The 15,875-nt window shown below is 46.8% G+C and overlaps 4 protein-coding genes across 4 annotated transcripts; 2 read left to right on the forward strand and 2 right to left on the reverse strand.

Moving 5' to 3' along the window:
- Nucleotides 1–371: 371 nt before the first annotated feature.
- TREMEDRAFT_59653 (uncharacterized protein) lies at nt 372–2,011 on the reverse strand (the record flags this gene model as incomplete). The annotated part of the gene is made up of 3 exons (XM_007001706.1): nt 372–937; nt 1,181–1,864; nt 1,957–2,011. 3 exons carry the CDS (start codon nt 2,009–2,011, stop codon nt 372–374), a joined length of 1,305 nt encoding a protein of 434 aa, XP_007001768.1.
- A 1,395-nt stretch (nt 2,012–3,406) lies between these two features.
- Nucleotides 3,407–5,040, forward strand: TREMEDRAFT_70975 (uncharacterized protein; the record flags this gene model as incomplete). The annotated part of the gene is made up of 5 exons (XM_007002020.1): nt 3,407–3,565; nt 3,760–3,849; nt 3,986–4,144; nt 4,386–4,701; nt 4,910–5,040. The coding sequence occupies 5 exons, from the start codon at nt 3,407–3,409 to the stop codon at nt 5,038–5,040; spliced, it is 855 nt and encodes a 284-aa protein (XP_007002082.1).
- Nucleotides 5,041–5,536: 496 nt separating this feature from the next.
- On the forward strand, nt 5,537–6,996 carry TREMEDRAFT_59655 (uncharacterized protein; the record flags this gene model as incomplete). The annotated part of the gene is made up of 5 exons (XM_007001707.1): nt 5,537–5,686; nt 5,874–5,990; nt 6,135–6,302; nt 6,457–6,667; nt 6,854–6,996. The coding sequence occupies 5 exons, from the start codon at nt 5,537–5,539 to the stop codon at nt 6,994–6,996; spliced, it is 789 nt and encodes a 262-aa protein (XP_007001769.1).
- A 4,847-nt stretch (nt 6,997–11,843) lies between these two features.
- On the reverse strand, nt 11,844–15,202 carry TREMEDRAFT_20952 (uncharacterized protein; the record flags this gene model as incomplete). The annotated part of the gene is made up of 7 exons (XM_007000387.1): nt 11,844–12,026; nt 12,093–12,915; nt 13,122–13,269; nt 13,319–14,072; nt 14,292–14,417; nt 14,553–14,690; nt 14,999–15,202. Coding segments are annotated over 7 exons (2,376 nt in total), but the record flags the coding sequence as incomplete, so codon positions are not given.
- Between the last annotated feature and the right edge of the window lie 673 nt (nt 15,203–15,875).

Below are 15,875 nucleotides of genomic sequence, written 5' to 3' on the forward strand. Positions count from 1 at the left end.
TAAGAAGTCCAATCCCACCAGTACCTCGGGTCCTTCGTATGCCATCACATCCAGTCGAGTCGCAATTTTGAGTCCTTCTCCTAAATCCAATTCAGCTTCTACATACTCGGTCACTAACGTCGCGGTTGTTCCATCGAGGAATCTGATCTTCCGTGGTTTCTGATACTGTCTCTTTGGAAACAAATGGTATAATGGACAGGCCGGCTGTACATATCTTCCGGTAGCTCCGGTATCAATTAACATTCCAAATCGTAGGGTATCTTTTTCTGTCTGTATCTTTATGTATATTATAGCCGAGTCATTACTGAGATCTATTGGTAGTTGAATTTTGTGCGATTCTGTTAGATCCTGGCCGCAAGTGGTCGCATCACTTAGGCCAGGTATTCGTTTCCCTCTTCTTCAAAGGTCACCGCCATTCCTCGAACTAGTGGCCCTTTGGATCCAGTTGGGATCGAGTTCGATCCACTAGGAATTGGTGAGTTATGCGGGTTTGGGGATCCCCTGATGTTGTTCCTCGTATTTCCTCCATTTGGGCAGTTGTTGGCGTAATGTTCTGGACTTCTACATTTGAGACAACGTCGGTTCTCCCTCCTCCAAGTCATTTCGTTCTCGCTGAGACGTCCTCCGTCCTCTGTCCAAGTGACCGGAGGGTCATTTGGTAGACCATAATTCATCATCCCTGGTTTTCCACCAGGCAAGGGTCCTCTACCAGTCGATTGTGAGTGGCGTTCTACCGGGTTGGGCGGACTAGTATCCACTCGCATCGAATTCGATCGAGGGGGAAGCCAGGTCGTCTCATTTTTGCGTCTAGCAGCCCATCGATTCGCCGCAATCATCGTTTCAGCCATCCGTTGGTTCTCCTCAGTCCCTATCACATGTTGTTTGAAATAGATCCAGTCCGATTTGGTTCGAGGGTCGGTGTTATTTACCACTACCACTTTCAATAGCTCTTCCTTCAGGCCCTGTATGGCTGAGGCGATTTTCATGGCATCGGGTACCTTTCCAAGGTGTGTGGACCAAAGTTCAAAGTTGGCAAAATACTCGGCGGCCGTATCAGTCTGTCTTAACTCCTGCAATTTCCTCATAGCCGTACCTGCCATGTTACTGTCTCCAAATTGAGTTTGTAAATGCTGGATGAATTTGTCGTAGCTCTCTAGCCATTCGGTCGAATTCCATATACTTGGATTGGTTATGGCCGGGGTTATAAGCATTTGAGGGGTGCCTCGAAGATACCCGTACATGAACAGGATCTTTCTGCGATCGGTGGCGTACTCTGCCCCTTTGAATTCGAAGTTCATGTGACATGCTGCAAGGAAGTTGTCCAATTCTCCTCGTTCTCCACTGAAGGTAGGTGGATCCCCACACCTGGTTCTTCCTGTTCGTTCGTTATTGGTAAGTTTTGGCTCCAAACACGGCTTGTTTTCTTCGACTTCGATCGAACTTGCCCCTTTCGATGTGAGTATCTGTTGGTTCTGTCGGTCAGCTTTCATCGTAGCCAGTTCTTCCCTTAATGCAGTTTGTTCCTTTTGTTGCATCGTCATAATGGCTAACAATTGTGCCAACTGCTGCGATAATTCATTTAGCGGATCTGGGGTAGTGGTGGTAGAAGTGAGATCATGTGAAATGGTACTTCTCGAAGAACTTGTTGGTATTTCTTCCTCTGGGACCAGCCCTTGTTCCAACTCCTCTTTTTCTGGTATCATTTTCCGCGCTTTCCCTCTGGTGAGCATACAGTACTCTCCAATTCGACCCAAGGTGCGTAAGGCTGATTCTTCAACTTGTAACGGTACTGGAAACACGACGACTAGGTCGTAGGTTGGGTCGAACTCGATGGATGTCTCGTGGAAATCTAGGGGCTCTGGTGCTAATGGATCGTGTCTCCTCTGCAATCGATGTAGCCAAAGAATGATATTGAAGAATCAGCAAAGTTGGTACTTTGCTGATTGTACTATATACTGTCTACGGCTATCCTTGTCCTCGTCTCCTTCCTGCTGCAAGCGTCTACGTACATACTCGGACAGGTGAAAAACCGCTTTGAGCAAACCCAGTGGGAAAATCTCGAAAGGGGAAAACCCGTCCCTACCTACTGCAGCACTGCCTCCAACTCTTCTCTGTCCTAATCCGTCGAACTCGATAGAGTCCTCTCGATTCGTTGTTACTCCGTAACAACTGCCTAGCTCTCAGGTTGTAACACCAATCACCTTTTGTGGTGCAGAGGTCTTGCAATACACCATGACCAGGGAGTATTGGGAAAACAGGGGTGAGCAGATATTGCGGACAAAAATGGAACGTTACATTGCCCAGGAAAGTGAACAGGCAATTAAAACTTTTCAGTCCGACATGATTTCCACTAGTAACCCCTTGAGTGTCAAGAACTACGTTGTGACACCTCCATTATTCCACCAACAATGACCCTCCTTTGACCATCAAAACCCCCATCACGCCTTAACCTCTTTACTCTACACGTAACTCAGGACATCTGAGACCAAGTACGGCGAAGTTAGACGGAGTTAGGCTAGGTAGGGACAATGGGAGCAGAAGTACGGCGAAGTTAGACGGAGTTAGGCTAAGTAGGGACAATGGGAGCAGAAGTACGGCGAAGTTAGACGGAGTTAGGCTAGGTAGGGACAATGGGAGCAGAAGTACGGCGACGTTAGGCGGAGTTAGTCGGAGGAGGAAGAGGATGGCCGGGGATTCGGGGAAGTTGGACGAAGTGCATTGAAGTACGTCCAAGCGCGAGAGGGTTGGATGAACGTCTAGGAGGAATAGATAATATTAGCTGAGAAGATTGCTGAAGTTCTTCAGCGATCCTTGATTGTTGTCAGTAGTGAAAGACAGATAGAGATAGCTATTTACAAATCGAGATACATCGCCATCAGTAGAACAAAACCCCAGTTAGAGTAACTACGCCGAAGTACGCCGTAGTTACACCCCTTTTGACGTCTGCGCCCTCCCGGTTGGGTGAGACATCGTTCTAGAAGGACCAAGTTAGCCGAGGTTCGTCGACCGTCGGTCTGTTAGAAGGTAGTTGTTCGACGGGCGTGACATTGAGTCTCCCTCCCTGCGGTTCTGCCACAACACTTCCTACTGAAGGTGTGTCTGATACACCAGCTTGATGATGGTGACAGAGTGGACAGCAGATACTTGCAGAAGTTGATAGTTAGGAATGGAATCATGCAGAGCTGAGAGTATTGACTCAAAGGCTATTTATTGATTTGAACCCTGACCAAAAGCGGATTGCAAAACCGCCAGAAGGTAAAGTGCCACATGCCACTTACACCTTGCCCCACTTTCCCCCACCTTTGACACTCAATCTCACCACGTTACAGCTTCTCTCCTACTCTAAGTCCTCTACTCTACAGAAGCATTGCCAATTGCATACCAGGACAACTAGCTAGTCATCAACATGGATCAAGTATACCTCAACCTATACAGCCCCGTAACGATCGCAAAGTCGAAGCTAAACGACCTTCATCTCACCACAGAGCGAGAAGAATACGATCATAACTTTGTCTTCGAGGTACGACCTCTAACATCAGATCGAGTGGAACTTGTGCCGTTCATTGTGAGTGTATCTTCATCTACTCCATTCTATTCTTATTATTCGACGTAACTTGCGGAAGGGCTTGGGGGCACATGGGTACATGGGTACATCGATTGACGAATTTTTCCCAAGAGAGTTGAACTGGGGATGCTAGAAGGATTGTTTATTTCTAGCCGTCACAACATGCTGTACCCTTGCTCCATATGCACCTGCAGGAGCCAACTATCAAAAGATGGTTAGGGATGGATTTTTGCACCTTGGAAGATGTGGGGGAATGGGTGGAGAAGACGATCCGTCAAGAGCCCGTAAGTCATCTCCTGTCCACCACTGTGATGCTCTTCGTCTTCTCAATTCCCATCATTCGGGGGACCCTCCTTGACAAATTAGCTCTTAGAGAGAGATAGAAACACATGTCATTTAATCTGTCTGAGTTAATATCAGTCCGCAATGTTCTTCGCCATCTATTCCGACGCTCCCGGTTCTCATAAGCCCACACCCAGGAAAGAATGGGAGTTCGCAGGAGTCATTGCATTGATCAATGTTCACAAAGCGGATATGATCGCTGAGCCAGGGCATATCCAGATTGCTAAGCCATATCAGGTGAGTTGTCTCGACCTGTCCTCAACAGGTAGCCTTCACTCTTCCATCACTGCCCCCCCCCCCCTTCATTTCAGTGTCCTTGAGTCTTCTGGTCACACTATCCCACATACCTGGGACCTTAGAGGCTCGGGCTTCTCAGATGTTTAAGCAAGCCAATCACGGGTCCTCGTACTTGAACACACATGTCCTGCATTTCAGGCGCAGGCCAAATCAGACCATATGACCAAGAAGCTGATCATAGCGCACACACGTCCTGACTCATGCAGTCGGTCTCATCCTCCACCATATCCTCGACTCACCAATCGTCATGACATCATATAGACCAGAGGTCATTGAGGCAGGGGGCTGTTTGGACATTTCGATGGACGGAGCTGGTAAGAAGGAGTTAGGAGTGACAAAGAAAACACTTTCGGGGAGCTTAGGATTGAGAAGATGCCAATGGTTCACCAATTCGCTGAACGACAAATCTCGCGCCGCCGCACTTCGTCTTGGCTTTACATTCGAAGGCTTGATCAGGAATCATCGATTACTGCCTGATGGGAAAGAAGGGTCAAGGGGTAGGTCAATATCCTCCCCCGCACTATGCCAAGGTCCCCTAAGCAGCTGATCCTGTTTCCTTCTCCTCCCTTCTCTTGTTCTGTGTGGTACTATCAGAATCTTTCTCAATGAACTCTCCTCGACACAACCACCCCGCTCCCGTTTTGCAGACCAGAAGAGCGCTGAGACTTTGAAAACGATATTCCATAAGAAACTAGCTGACGTCAGATCCACGTCCGGATTCGTACAACCCCAACACCAGAGGAAGAGATTCGTGGCTCGCCTCTATCATCTGGGAAGATTGGGAAGGAGCAGATGGCAAAAGAGCGCACATCGATTCTCTTATGTCTCGGCGATAATGATCTAGCGGAAGATCTACGTTTCTCTCGCTACACATCACATCGCCCGACTCGCTCGATTATCCTTCATTATATGAACGTTTTCATCCTTTGTTCATGCATACCTCTCCCTCTCCTTTTCCTTGTCAAGACTTCAAAGCGCTCATACTCATAGCTCGACGGCTGCACGGCTATGTCTCAGTTTCCCCACCAGTCTGATCTGGCCAAAAGTGTAACGACATCCTGTTTGCATGTTTCCCGGGGCAAATCATCGCTTATGAACCAAATCGTCGTCTCTTCTCGTTTGGGGTTGTTTGGTCGCTGAAAGCATGAAAGGTAGTTGTCGAACTCGAAGATCACACCCGATACGATCCGAAACCCTCTTTTGTTAGACTTCATGTCTTCCATCGTGCGTGGGAAGATGGTGCAAGCTTTCTTCGCCACCATCGACTACTTATAGGCGGCTTCCGTCGCGGCCACTCTAACGAGAACACTCATTCCAGCATCAACTTAGAATATGAGCGAAAGCGACAATTCTTGTGCGCACAACACGGAAGTAGCTCCACTGAAAGAAGATGACCAAGACTCGATTCCCCTGGACGATAGTCGCTGGTCCAGCCTTTCGCGCCTCTCTTCACAGCGGGGGATCCAAATATGGCCTTTTGTCGTGAGTTCCACATGATGCCCCAACTCTTGAATCTTTTCACCCCTTCCTGGTGCTTCGCAGGTGCACGGACTGATCTCTCCAACACGGGTCCCCTAGTCCATCACTTGCGTATCGACTCTCCGAGGCATGACTGGAAACCTCAAGAACTCTGATGTAGAAGGAAGTGCAGACATTGTACTGACATTAGTTTTCAAGAGACACTCCTCCATTACGTGACGCGCTGAAAAACGATCCAACCTACTGGGGTGAGGCCCAGAGCGAACAGGACGCAACGGACTGGCTTCAAGACATAAGCAAGAATACTGTAAGTAATTTGCTTGTATTTCTCATCATACCTGTTCAAGGATGTTGTTTCTCCTGTATGAAGTGAAGAGTTGTTTCTGTAGAAATATCAGATGTGTTGGATTCATGGCACAGTCAGATATCAATTTGAGAATGCTTACAGCAGCACGCATTTGTATGGGCAGTTTATAGCCTACCTGTTGCAAGCCATGTGGCCACTGATGTAACTGTCTCTGATAGTGCTTATGTCTTTACGGGTACGGTGACAGTGTACGTGGACAGATTGAATGCAACAAAGTGTCACTTTGGGATGTCAATACGGGAAGCATTCCGGGTGAGTGCTACAGGACATAACCGTCCACCATCAGCCCCCCCATCCTTTCCACCCTTATCTTGCCTGCTGTCACAAGTTGTGTCTAGACTTCCTTCATGGACTCAACTATGTTCTTCCGTTTGCAAGTATAGCGTAAACGTCTGCTCAATCTCAGAGAGAGAAAATTGCCACTCAGGTGGTATACTTGATGTTGAATTATCTATTCCACCTATCTACCGGTACAGGGGGGCCAGGGGGACTGAACACAGGTTCTAGCTCTGCTGTGCTACTCCCTGTTTTTGAACTTCCAATGGCCGAAGTATTCTGGGAGACACAAAGCACCAATTCCATCTCTATACATGCGGCAATATCATGGGGCTTTGTAGGTGAGTGTAGAGAACACTTTTTGCTGTCCCCATTGTCTGAGGCATACATGATACAGATCACAGAGGTAGTTGCTGGTCAAAGAGGACACACACACTGTCATTATGCGCGCATCAATGAAACTTGTGGCGGAATAATATCGGAGCCTGCAACTATGCCAAGGAGCACGCTATCTGCTGACACCTCAGAAGTGCGTCATTTCTTCTCAGAGGGTCAGGTATGGCGGGAATACGTGATGACAGAGCAAAGTTGGAAGGCCGGGAAGCAGTATCACATGGCTTCTCGACTGAGCGGAATAGCGAGTCAATCGTTGAAGAACCTAGAGGTGTGATAATGGTTCTGACCACATTTACAGTATGAGTTCTGTGTATATCATGAGCTTCTACCGGAATCACTCTTTTGTTAGTTATTGTAACTTCGTGACCTTGCGATCAGGTTCCTTTCTGACAGTCACCAGGTGTGGCCATACCTCATCATCACTGATGGAAGTAGTGAGGCAATGAATGGAATATGTGAATGAACCCAAAGTGAGAATCTTTGGGTTTACACCCTCAGGAAGATTGGGTGTTTATGTCATGACCAAATAGCAAGCCCGTAATTATAAACCGTCCTAAAAGCCCCAATATTGACTCTGCTGGTGAGAGCTAATCTTGCTACACAAACGGGTTGTGACAGTTTAGTCTGGACTCTGTGCATGTCCTTGTGCAACGGTTTCAAGTCTGAATGACAAAGAAAACAGAATCAGATCTGCTATCAATTGCTGACATACCCATGGAAAGGTGGATTGGACAGAAAGTTCAGAGTGAAGCACAATTGAACATTGATTGTTCAAAGAAAAGGGTCATTTGACAACAGCAGTTAGGTGCAGTGAGATTAACAAGAGGTCTAAAGATTGATGAGGATTTGATCTTCCCTTGTGGCTGTTCAATAAGCATCCAGCACTTTAGACTGGCAGGCTGATCCTGAGTCAGAACTTCGTTGCACAAACCCTTCTTACATGTATGTGATGACTACGGTCATGGGCCCCGAAGGCCAATTGAACTCTGCAAATGATGATCCGCGCGACTGACTTTTCTATACCCTCCCGCTTTGTGACATCCTTGTAAGATAGTCAAGCAACAAAGCAGGGTAGAAGAAGTCTTTTGACTCATCTGTACTTTCAAGGCAGAGAGGGGACATTGTCTGTGTGGCTGAAACAATCAGCCAGGGTATGGTGATTGGAACTTGGGAAAGCGTTAGAGGAACAGGGTTTCAGAAGGACTGAGGGAGACTGGGGAATGTACGTCCAACCAGCAGGAAAATATGGTGGACTGGTGATTCTCCTGGCGTATGTTGATGACCTGGTCATAACTGCGCAGACAAATAAGGAGATTGATGGGGTAATGGAGAAGCTGAAGAGGAAATGGGTAATGACGGAAATGGGAGAAATGAAGCAGATTCTTGGTCTCAAGGTTACACGAGATCGTCCAAAAAGAAGAATCCATCTTTCTCAACCAGCGTACATCGATAAAGTCGCTTCTCGATTTCCAGGTCATTCACAACATCGTCCAATGACAGCTCCTCTCCCCACTCAACATCACGATGAACCAGCAGTCAGTGAAACTGATGAACTCGCACCTCTTTCCCCTTTCCAAGCAGCCATTGGAAGCTTAATGTGGACAGCGGCGTGTACACGGCCAGACATTTGCTTTGCAACAAACTTTCTAGCATGGTTCAGTGCAGCTCCCCTGGAAACACATTGGCAACTATCTTTACGAGTAGTTGCTTATCTCCTCAAGACACGAGAGTACGGTTTAGTTCTTGGTGGAGATGTGGGGAAAGGTTTAGAAGGTTGGGAAGATGCAGACTTTGCAGGGTGTAAAGTGACAAGACGGTCTACTACGGGATATATTTCAAGCTCTGTGATTCAGTGATTAGTTGGATGTCAAAACGACAAGGTTCAGTCACAACATCAACATTAGAAGCAGAGTATGTGGCGATGGCTGAAGCAGCAAAGGAAGCAAGATGGTTATCTGGGCTTGTGAAGGAATTGGTTAATTTGAAGGGAACGGTTACTCTGAATTGTGACAACAAGGGAGCTTTAGCGCTGGCTAATAACCCAGGTGTTCATACTTGAACAAAACACATTGAGTATTGACATCATTTCATTCGTGAACAAGTGTCAAATGGTCAAATTCAACTTGTATACGTCCCAACAAATGATCGACAAGCAGATATTCTCACCAAAGCTTTGCCAGGTGAACGTCATTTGAAGAATATGGAAGATCTAAGGAGAGAGGATAAAAGAGAAGGAACGAGAGGTAGTAAAGGGAGTTTAAAGGTTAGGACAGTGGGGAAGCTGTCTTAGGTAGTGATCAGAGACTCAGTGATGATGGCAGAGGGAGTGTTGATTGTACCGCCACCACGAGTTGTATGTAGAATCCCGAGAAACTCCGCGAGATCAGACTCGCAACATCTCTCTCTCTTTTATGCATCCTCTCTCGTCTCACCAACCAACACAAGGGCCACGCACGGGTCCCGTGACTGGGGAGGATTACACGTACTGTACGCCTATCTTGTTGGGCGCAACACTTCTCATTGAGAATTAGTCACTACTCCCACTTTCTCACCTTCCCACTAGCCAGTCTACAAGGTATGGGAGGTGGTCTCATCTATACCCGCTAAACTCCCTATTTGACGACGAGAGCATTGGACTTGGCGTATTGTCCTACGGTTTTTACACCCTCTTTGTTTCTTCCCTTCCTTCCTCCTTCCACCCATATTGATATTGTGAAAGGAAAGCAAGAAGCCCTCAACATGAACCTCTTTTGATGAAGAAAAATTGCTTCTTCAACCTTGAATTATATGTACATGTAGGCCAGTACAAACCAAATCTTGACCTGTCTTACAGCACAATCTGCGCTCAACAGGAGATGATTTCCACTGTCGTTCAACTTGTTTCGGACGTCTTAGAATGGAGGGGGGAAGAAACAAGACAACAATCATACAAATATAATCTCCGTGACCCACGGAAACTCGAATCTGACCGAGTGGAGCTGATCCCGTATATCGTCAGTCTAACGATTTTGCTTTGGCCACTTCCATCCTTCAGAGATCTCACGTATGAACCCGTGGCTGTACGTAGTAGATTCCAAACTGAACCAAAGTCATACTCTCTGAATAAAAACCCCTTGATCTTGTGGGGAGAATGCTGATGGATAGCCAGACAGTCACTCCCACCTGATAGTAAATATGTCACGGGAAGATAGCTCTGTGCGGGAGCATTTGCGGTTTGACACTCAGAACTAGGAGCTGCTGAATGAGTGGGCAGAATCTCTTAGCAAACGTGCAGTGAGTCTTTCTTTCCTTCTCATCCTACATCTTTCTTTTGATGTCTTGCCTCTTGTGCATGTACATCTCTACGTCAACGGAGGGCGCCCTGGACGGTTTTGCAATCGACCACACACTTGTTGGTTGGTGCTACAAGGACTTCTTCCTCTCCTCACCAGCCCGTATTCCACCTCCAAAACCCTGATTGTCAGACATCTCAGCTCACAACACAACCTCAGATCAGTTGAGTTTATGTACAAGTGAGTGATGCAGATTCATCCCCAGGACCGCATGTTGTATGCAGCTTTTGCCAAGACCCAACCATCACAAACTGAGGGTGAATTTTCCGCTCTGGTAATCTTGTACACAGTGTCGAAGCCTTGCTGGGGAGTGTTTATCAGAAAGAAGTGGAGGGTGAGCCTTCTCCCGGTCATGTACCCAGTGTGGTACCCCTACCAAATCTATTCTCCCGGGGTAGATCAGTCAACTATATATCCTTCTTTCCTCCCAGCTTTGACATGCTCTTATATCCTAATCACTCATCCAATCCACCATACTTACCGGTTTGCGCATGGATCCTGTTGACATCAGGGTACAGGAGTCTGTTCACATATCGCTGGTCTCTTGAGTGCCTTTGTGCTCAACCATTCTTCTGTCCCACCCTCCACTGAGGTTGGTATCAGTACTGTCAAGGATAATTTGTTGGGTTCAGAGGCACAGCAGGAAAGGGACTGCTTGGAACAGCCAGGTCTTGGATTGTCCAGTTTTACATGGTACGCACGGTATGAAAATGCGCCGTCTTTAAAAGCAGCTGTTAGGGACCCAGCCGGAGACGGACCCCTCCGGAGCTGCACGGATCCGATCAGACCTGACCAGAGATGTTCCACTCCGGAGTGGTCTGACTCCTTCAGCAGACCCAGCCAGAGAAAAAGCAGGTTCCTAATGAGTTTATGAAGTAACAATGGCTAAATGAAATTGTTTCCGTATGCTTTAAACAAGCACATCCATCTGCAGTGATTTCCATGAGATTGACATGGTCTGTGAGCAGTTTGTCAATTTCTAACACCAATCATCAGCCCATGTCTTTCCGTGACAATACCAAACTTGAAGCAACTATTGAGATTGTCCTGCTTACACAATGCTCAGAGCCAACTCAGATAGACGGCTGGGAGGTTTGGTTACTAAATTGTCATTAGGAAGAAAAGAGTAGTTTGGAAAAACTCGGGTGAATAACTCAAGGGCGTGTGAATTACTCTGGGTGGGTCCGGACCCCTCCGGAGTGGCATGTTTCTCTGGCTGGGTCCCAAAGGGGTGGTTTGAACCATGCCACTCCGGAGCAGTCCGTCTCCGGCTGGGTCCTTAACACAGCTACTAGATGTGGTTTCAAGCGGGTTCAAGACCAGTGGCGCCAAGGTGAATATATGGCGACTTTTGTCTTGACCCAGCAAGAATGGTTCCTTAGAGGTCGCGAGGCTCTTTGGGCCCAGATGAGCAGGCCACATCCAAGTCTTACTTTCACGTCTCCGGACGACTATCCTATCGAGCCAGATGAGGACTGGTGTACCATGACTTGAACGTGACCTACGGCCCAGTATGGCCTATAGGTTCCTCTCTCAGGAAACTGGATTGTGCCGGCAAGTGTGGTATAATCGATGGATAAGAAGATTTGGAATCATGACAAGAGTAGCGAGTATGCTGATCTACGTACAGTTACAACTTAGCAAATAGTATGTTACTATTTGGTTAGTAGTTTCATGCATTGAGTCATCATATACAAATGTGATGCAAACTTCACCATTAAAACATTCCTCTGATCCGTCCTTCCCCACCAAGTCCGAGATGCTCGATGTCAACCCACCTGACTGGACCTCCTTCCTCCAACACTTCTCCTTTCCTTAATGACCCTCCAGTCTCACGTAATTTCCTCACCAGCGCCCGACTTTCAAAAGCGGAAGCTCCTTCTTTGACTCCTACAGTGACATGTAGTACCTGTCTGACGTCATCTGGAAGGTCCAACTCTTCCTTCGTTCCTTCACCTCCCCGGCCATGCTCCTCTTCTTTCCGTTCTTGTTTCGCGCCAGTTTCTACCGGAGTTTTACCATCTAGATCCATTTTTACTTGCTTGATGTTGGGCTCGGTCTCCAAGCTATCCACCGCCAGAGCCATAACCCTATCATTCCAAACCAGATGAGTGAACCTGAATTTGAACATCCTCATTTCCCCTTGTATAATCTTACACACCTCCCATAATCTTCCATGTGGTCCTATTTCGTTCCCTAGTCTTTCCGTTTCATCCGCTACAGTTTTCTCATGTACCAACGTGATATGAGGATTGACCGTGAGAGCCCGTTCGTCTTTCAGACCTTGATACATTTCCCGAGCAAGGACCAAGACATCGCTTTGTTCACTCTGCAAAAAATGGAACAATTGATCCATCAGATTCACCACAGATATCTCTGGAGCTAAAGCGTAGTATCGTGGCGGACGACCGACTTTCGTAGCAGGGGGATGAAACGGTGTTGTGGTTCTATATTCTTTTGCCTTTTGTACGGCCTTCTTCACATCTTCCTCAGTCGGTTGAGCCAGATTCAGCGGAAGTCGGAGATCAGTGATGATCTGTGAAAGTGTTTTCTCAAGTGAAGAATCGATAGGGACGGTGATGAGGAGGTCAAATATGTCTTTAGGGGGTAAAGTGAAGTTACGTATGAATTGCCCAACGACAACTTCGTGTTCCGCACTTGGTGTCATATCTGGACGGAGGGTTTGGTGGTTGTCGCCGCGTTGAATGACCCTTTGAGAACATGTACGAAGAACTCGATGATATGGCTGAGATGTGACGTCCCATAAGATACCGATGAGGTGGATGTCAAATGATTTAAGAAATTTGTGTTTTTCGGTGAAATTGGATAACTCGTCATAATGTTTGTCAATATGGTTGTTGCTGTCATAAGCAATCACATCCGACATTCATTGAGACTCGTCCTCTTCTACACATACAGAGCACACTGATCAAGCGACCAGAAGGGGATATCCTTCCGTGAGTTCCAAGAGGGTGCATGCCCGTCATTTCTTAGCTCACAGAGAGCAGGAGGTAAACCGGGAGTAGAGGCGAGAAAATCCTGAGAGGGATGAACACGGCAAACCCACCGATCCGCATATACAACATCATGAGTTTTCAACAAATCCGCGATATTCTTCAGAAACGTCGGCGCGGTCTTATTACTCCTTACGTCATCGCTTTGTGTATGTGTGAACCCAAACATCTCTTTCAAAGCGACTCCGACCATTGTCTTTCCTAATTCTCATCAGTTATCATCCTCTGACACATATATTAATGAACTCACCACAACCGGGTACAGCCACAGGAACGATTATCCATTTTTTCTTTAGACCTTCTTTAATTCTCGTCTCTGCCTGCTGTTTATCCTTCCGTAACCCTTTCAGCTTGTATTTCCCCTTCTTTGCCAACTCCCACTTCTCTTTCCCTTCACTTTCGGTCCAAGCCAGAAACTTCTCCCGAACTCTGACGACCCCTCTATCATAATCATCAAATAAACTTGGCTCGTCACTCATCATATCTCCTACCCAATCGGCATAAACTGCTTCTTCTCCTCTCGACACTTTCCTGCCGACCTTTCTCCATATGTCCACTTCCGATTGTTTTCTGTTGTCCTCTGAAAGTTTACTAAGCTGAAGAAGAGGTAACATGACCCTTGTGATCTCTCTCCATGTCCGATACAACTTGTAAGGTTCTTCGAATTTGACTTTGAAAAAGAATGGTGTACCAGGACTATATGGAGGCTGACCTTCTTCTTTAGGAGATGATTTGACAGTGCACCGAACGACAAAACCTTCGATTTGTTCTCCTTCCCATGAACCGGACTGAGAGACTTGTTCGGTATATACACGAACGGAGGAAAGGTTGGGTAGGACGATATATTTGGTGGGGATGAAGCCAAATTCCTGTGCCATTCCAGCGACTTGGTCTGGGGGGAGGGAAGAAAAGGTGGCTGTGTTGGTGTTGAGTCCGTGAAGGTGTAGACCGGTCCAGTGAACGGGTGTTGCTATGACATGTTCTTCGAAAGAGTCGTCGCACAGCTTTGGAGTCAGTGTTTACCCCTCAAAATCTACTACCGACTGTACACGCTCAGCAGTCTAAAAGTTCCACGATCTCAAATGGGAAATTTCCGTATGAAGGCAGAAGACAATCTGACCGAAACACAGAGGAGACCAGCTGTTCGAATGCTCTGCTACCCTATGAACGGTGGGCTCGGGTGCGGGGAGGCAGGCAAAATTAGAAACCGCTGAAATACTCACCTCAAGAACAGCAGTAAGATTCCTCTCCCATAATCTCGCCGCTAGTTCAGCTTCCGTCTTTCCACTTTTTTGTAGAGTACGACGAAGCCATTTCCTTCCTTCTTCCGCGTGTACCTTCGTCTGTTGCTCGGATTCTTCGACCTCGACGTTTGGCCTTTGGACTGGGCCCGAGCCGCTTTGAGGGATTTCCGGCGGATTGAGAAATTCCTCCTTCTCCTTCAAAGACAGTGCTCCAACCCCAGTGGCAATCTCATCATCTACTTCCACTGTCGTTCCAAGCGAATGTTTTGAAGCCACCAACAAGTATTCCGGACTGATCGCAGAGATCAGTATGAGACATCCGTTCGATTTCAGAGTGATATAGTACGGTCCTTCCGTATGATCTTGCATGGTTTCCCACTGGTTGTCAGCTCGAAAGGAATTGACAGAATGTCCTCTGTGCAGATCCTATGCTTCTTCGTCGTATTTGACCGATTATTGACATGCATTCGAATCTATCCTCGCCGCAGCTATCAGGCAGGGATGGGGTATATAAACGATCTCGAGGACCCAGCGTAGACAGAACCGGTCATACACGGTATGTCCAATATCTTTTCATCTTCTGGGATCGAGAAGAGAGAAAAGTGATGGTATGGGACATAGAGTGAAGAGAAACTTCGCTGAACATATCAAACGGTAGTAGAACAAAGTATAAGCATCCAACTCACATTTGTCCATGGGACCTCATCTATGTTGAAAAATTTATCATAACCCCTACCCACTATTCTTTCTCTTCCTTTATCTTCTTCTCTGATCGCAGGAGATCCTTCCTCTCCTTCTTCAAGTTCCTCAGTAAACAAACCCCGTGCCATGGTAGGAAAAGGATTATTGATGTTGAAATACATATGTTCGGTCATTTTCCAACTTGTTATTCGTCTAGTTCTCAGGTCTTTCCTCGTCACCTCAGCTCGTCCACTGGTACCGGTAGTGACATTTTCCATACCCTCCTGCTTGTTTCCAATGTCATTACCCATATCTCTTCGAGCAATCTCCATGGCGTCATTACTAGTCTGAATGACATTGACGATAGCTGTTTTCTCCTCCAACACTTCTTCCTCGTCCGTCGGGGTGTTCGTAAATATCGGAGAAATTACATTGATTCGTTCTTTGGACGATGCGGTCTTTTGAGTCGAAAGACATGGTTCTCCGAAGAGACTTTGGGAGGAGGGATTTTCATGAGTATGAGAAGATCTCGTTGAAAGTAGAGGGGAATCTCCAGAAGGAGGGGTAAGTGGGGGATGAGGTGATAGTGTTATAGATTGAGGAGCATAAATAGAAGGAGGATAAAGATGTACGTTCTTCTTGATAGCTTTTGGTTGAGTGGCTGATATATGTTTGAGAGCCGATAAAAGTGTTGGAACTGTGACTTTGAATCTAAATCTCTTTCCCTTTTCAACATTACTCGTATCGTTCTTCTCTACGACTTCCCATGAGGGTTTCGGAGACATAGTGCTTTCGTAATTCGTTTCTTCTCGTCAGACGTTATGATCAATCCTCTGACTAAGTAGTCGAAAGATGGGGTTCAAAACCTTTGTACGGTCAGTC

Source organism: Tremella mesenterica (assembly GCF_000271645.1).
Source record: "Tremella mesenterica DSM 1558 unplaced genomic scaffold TREMEscaffold_1, whole genome shotgun sequence".
Taxonomy (NCBI): domain Eukaryota; kingdom Fungi; phylum Basidiomycota; class Tremellomycetes; order Tremellales; family Tremellaceae; genus Tremella; species Tremella mesenterica.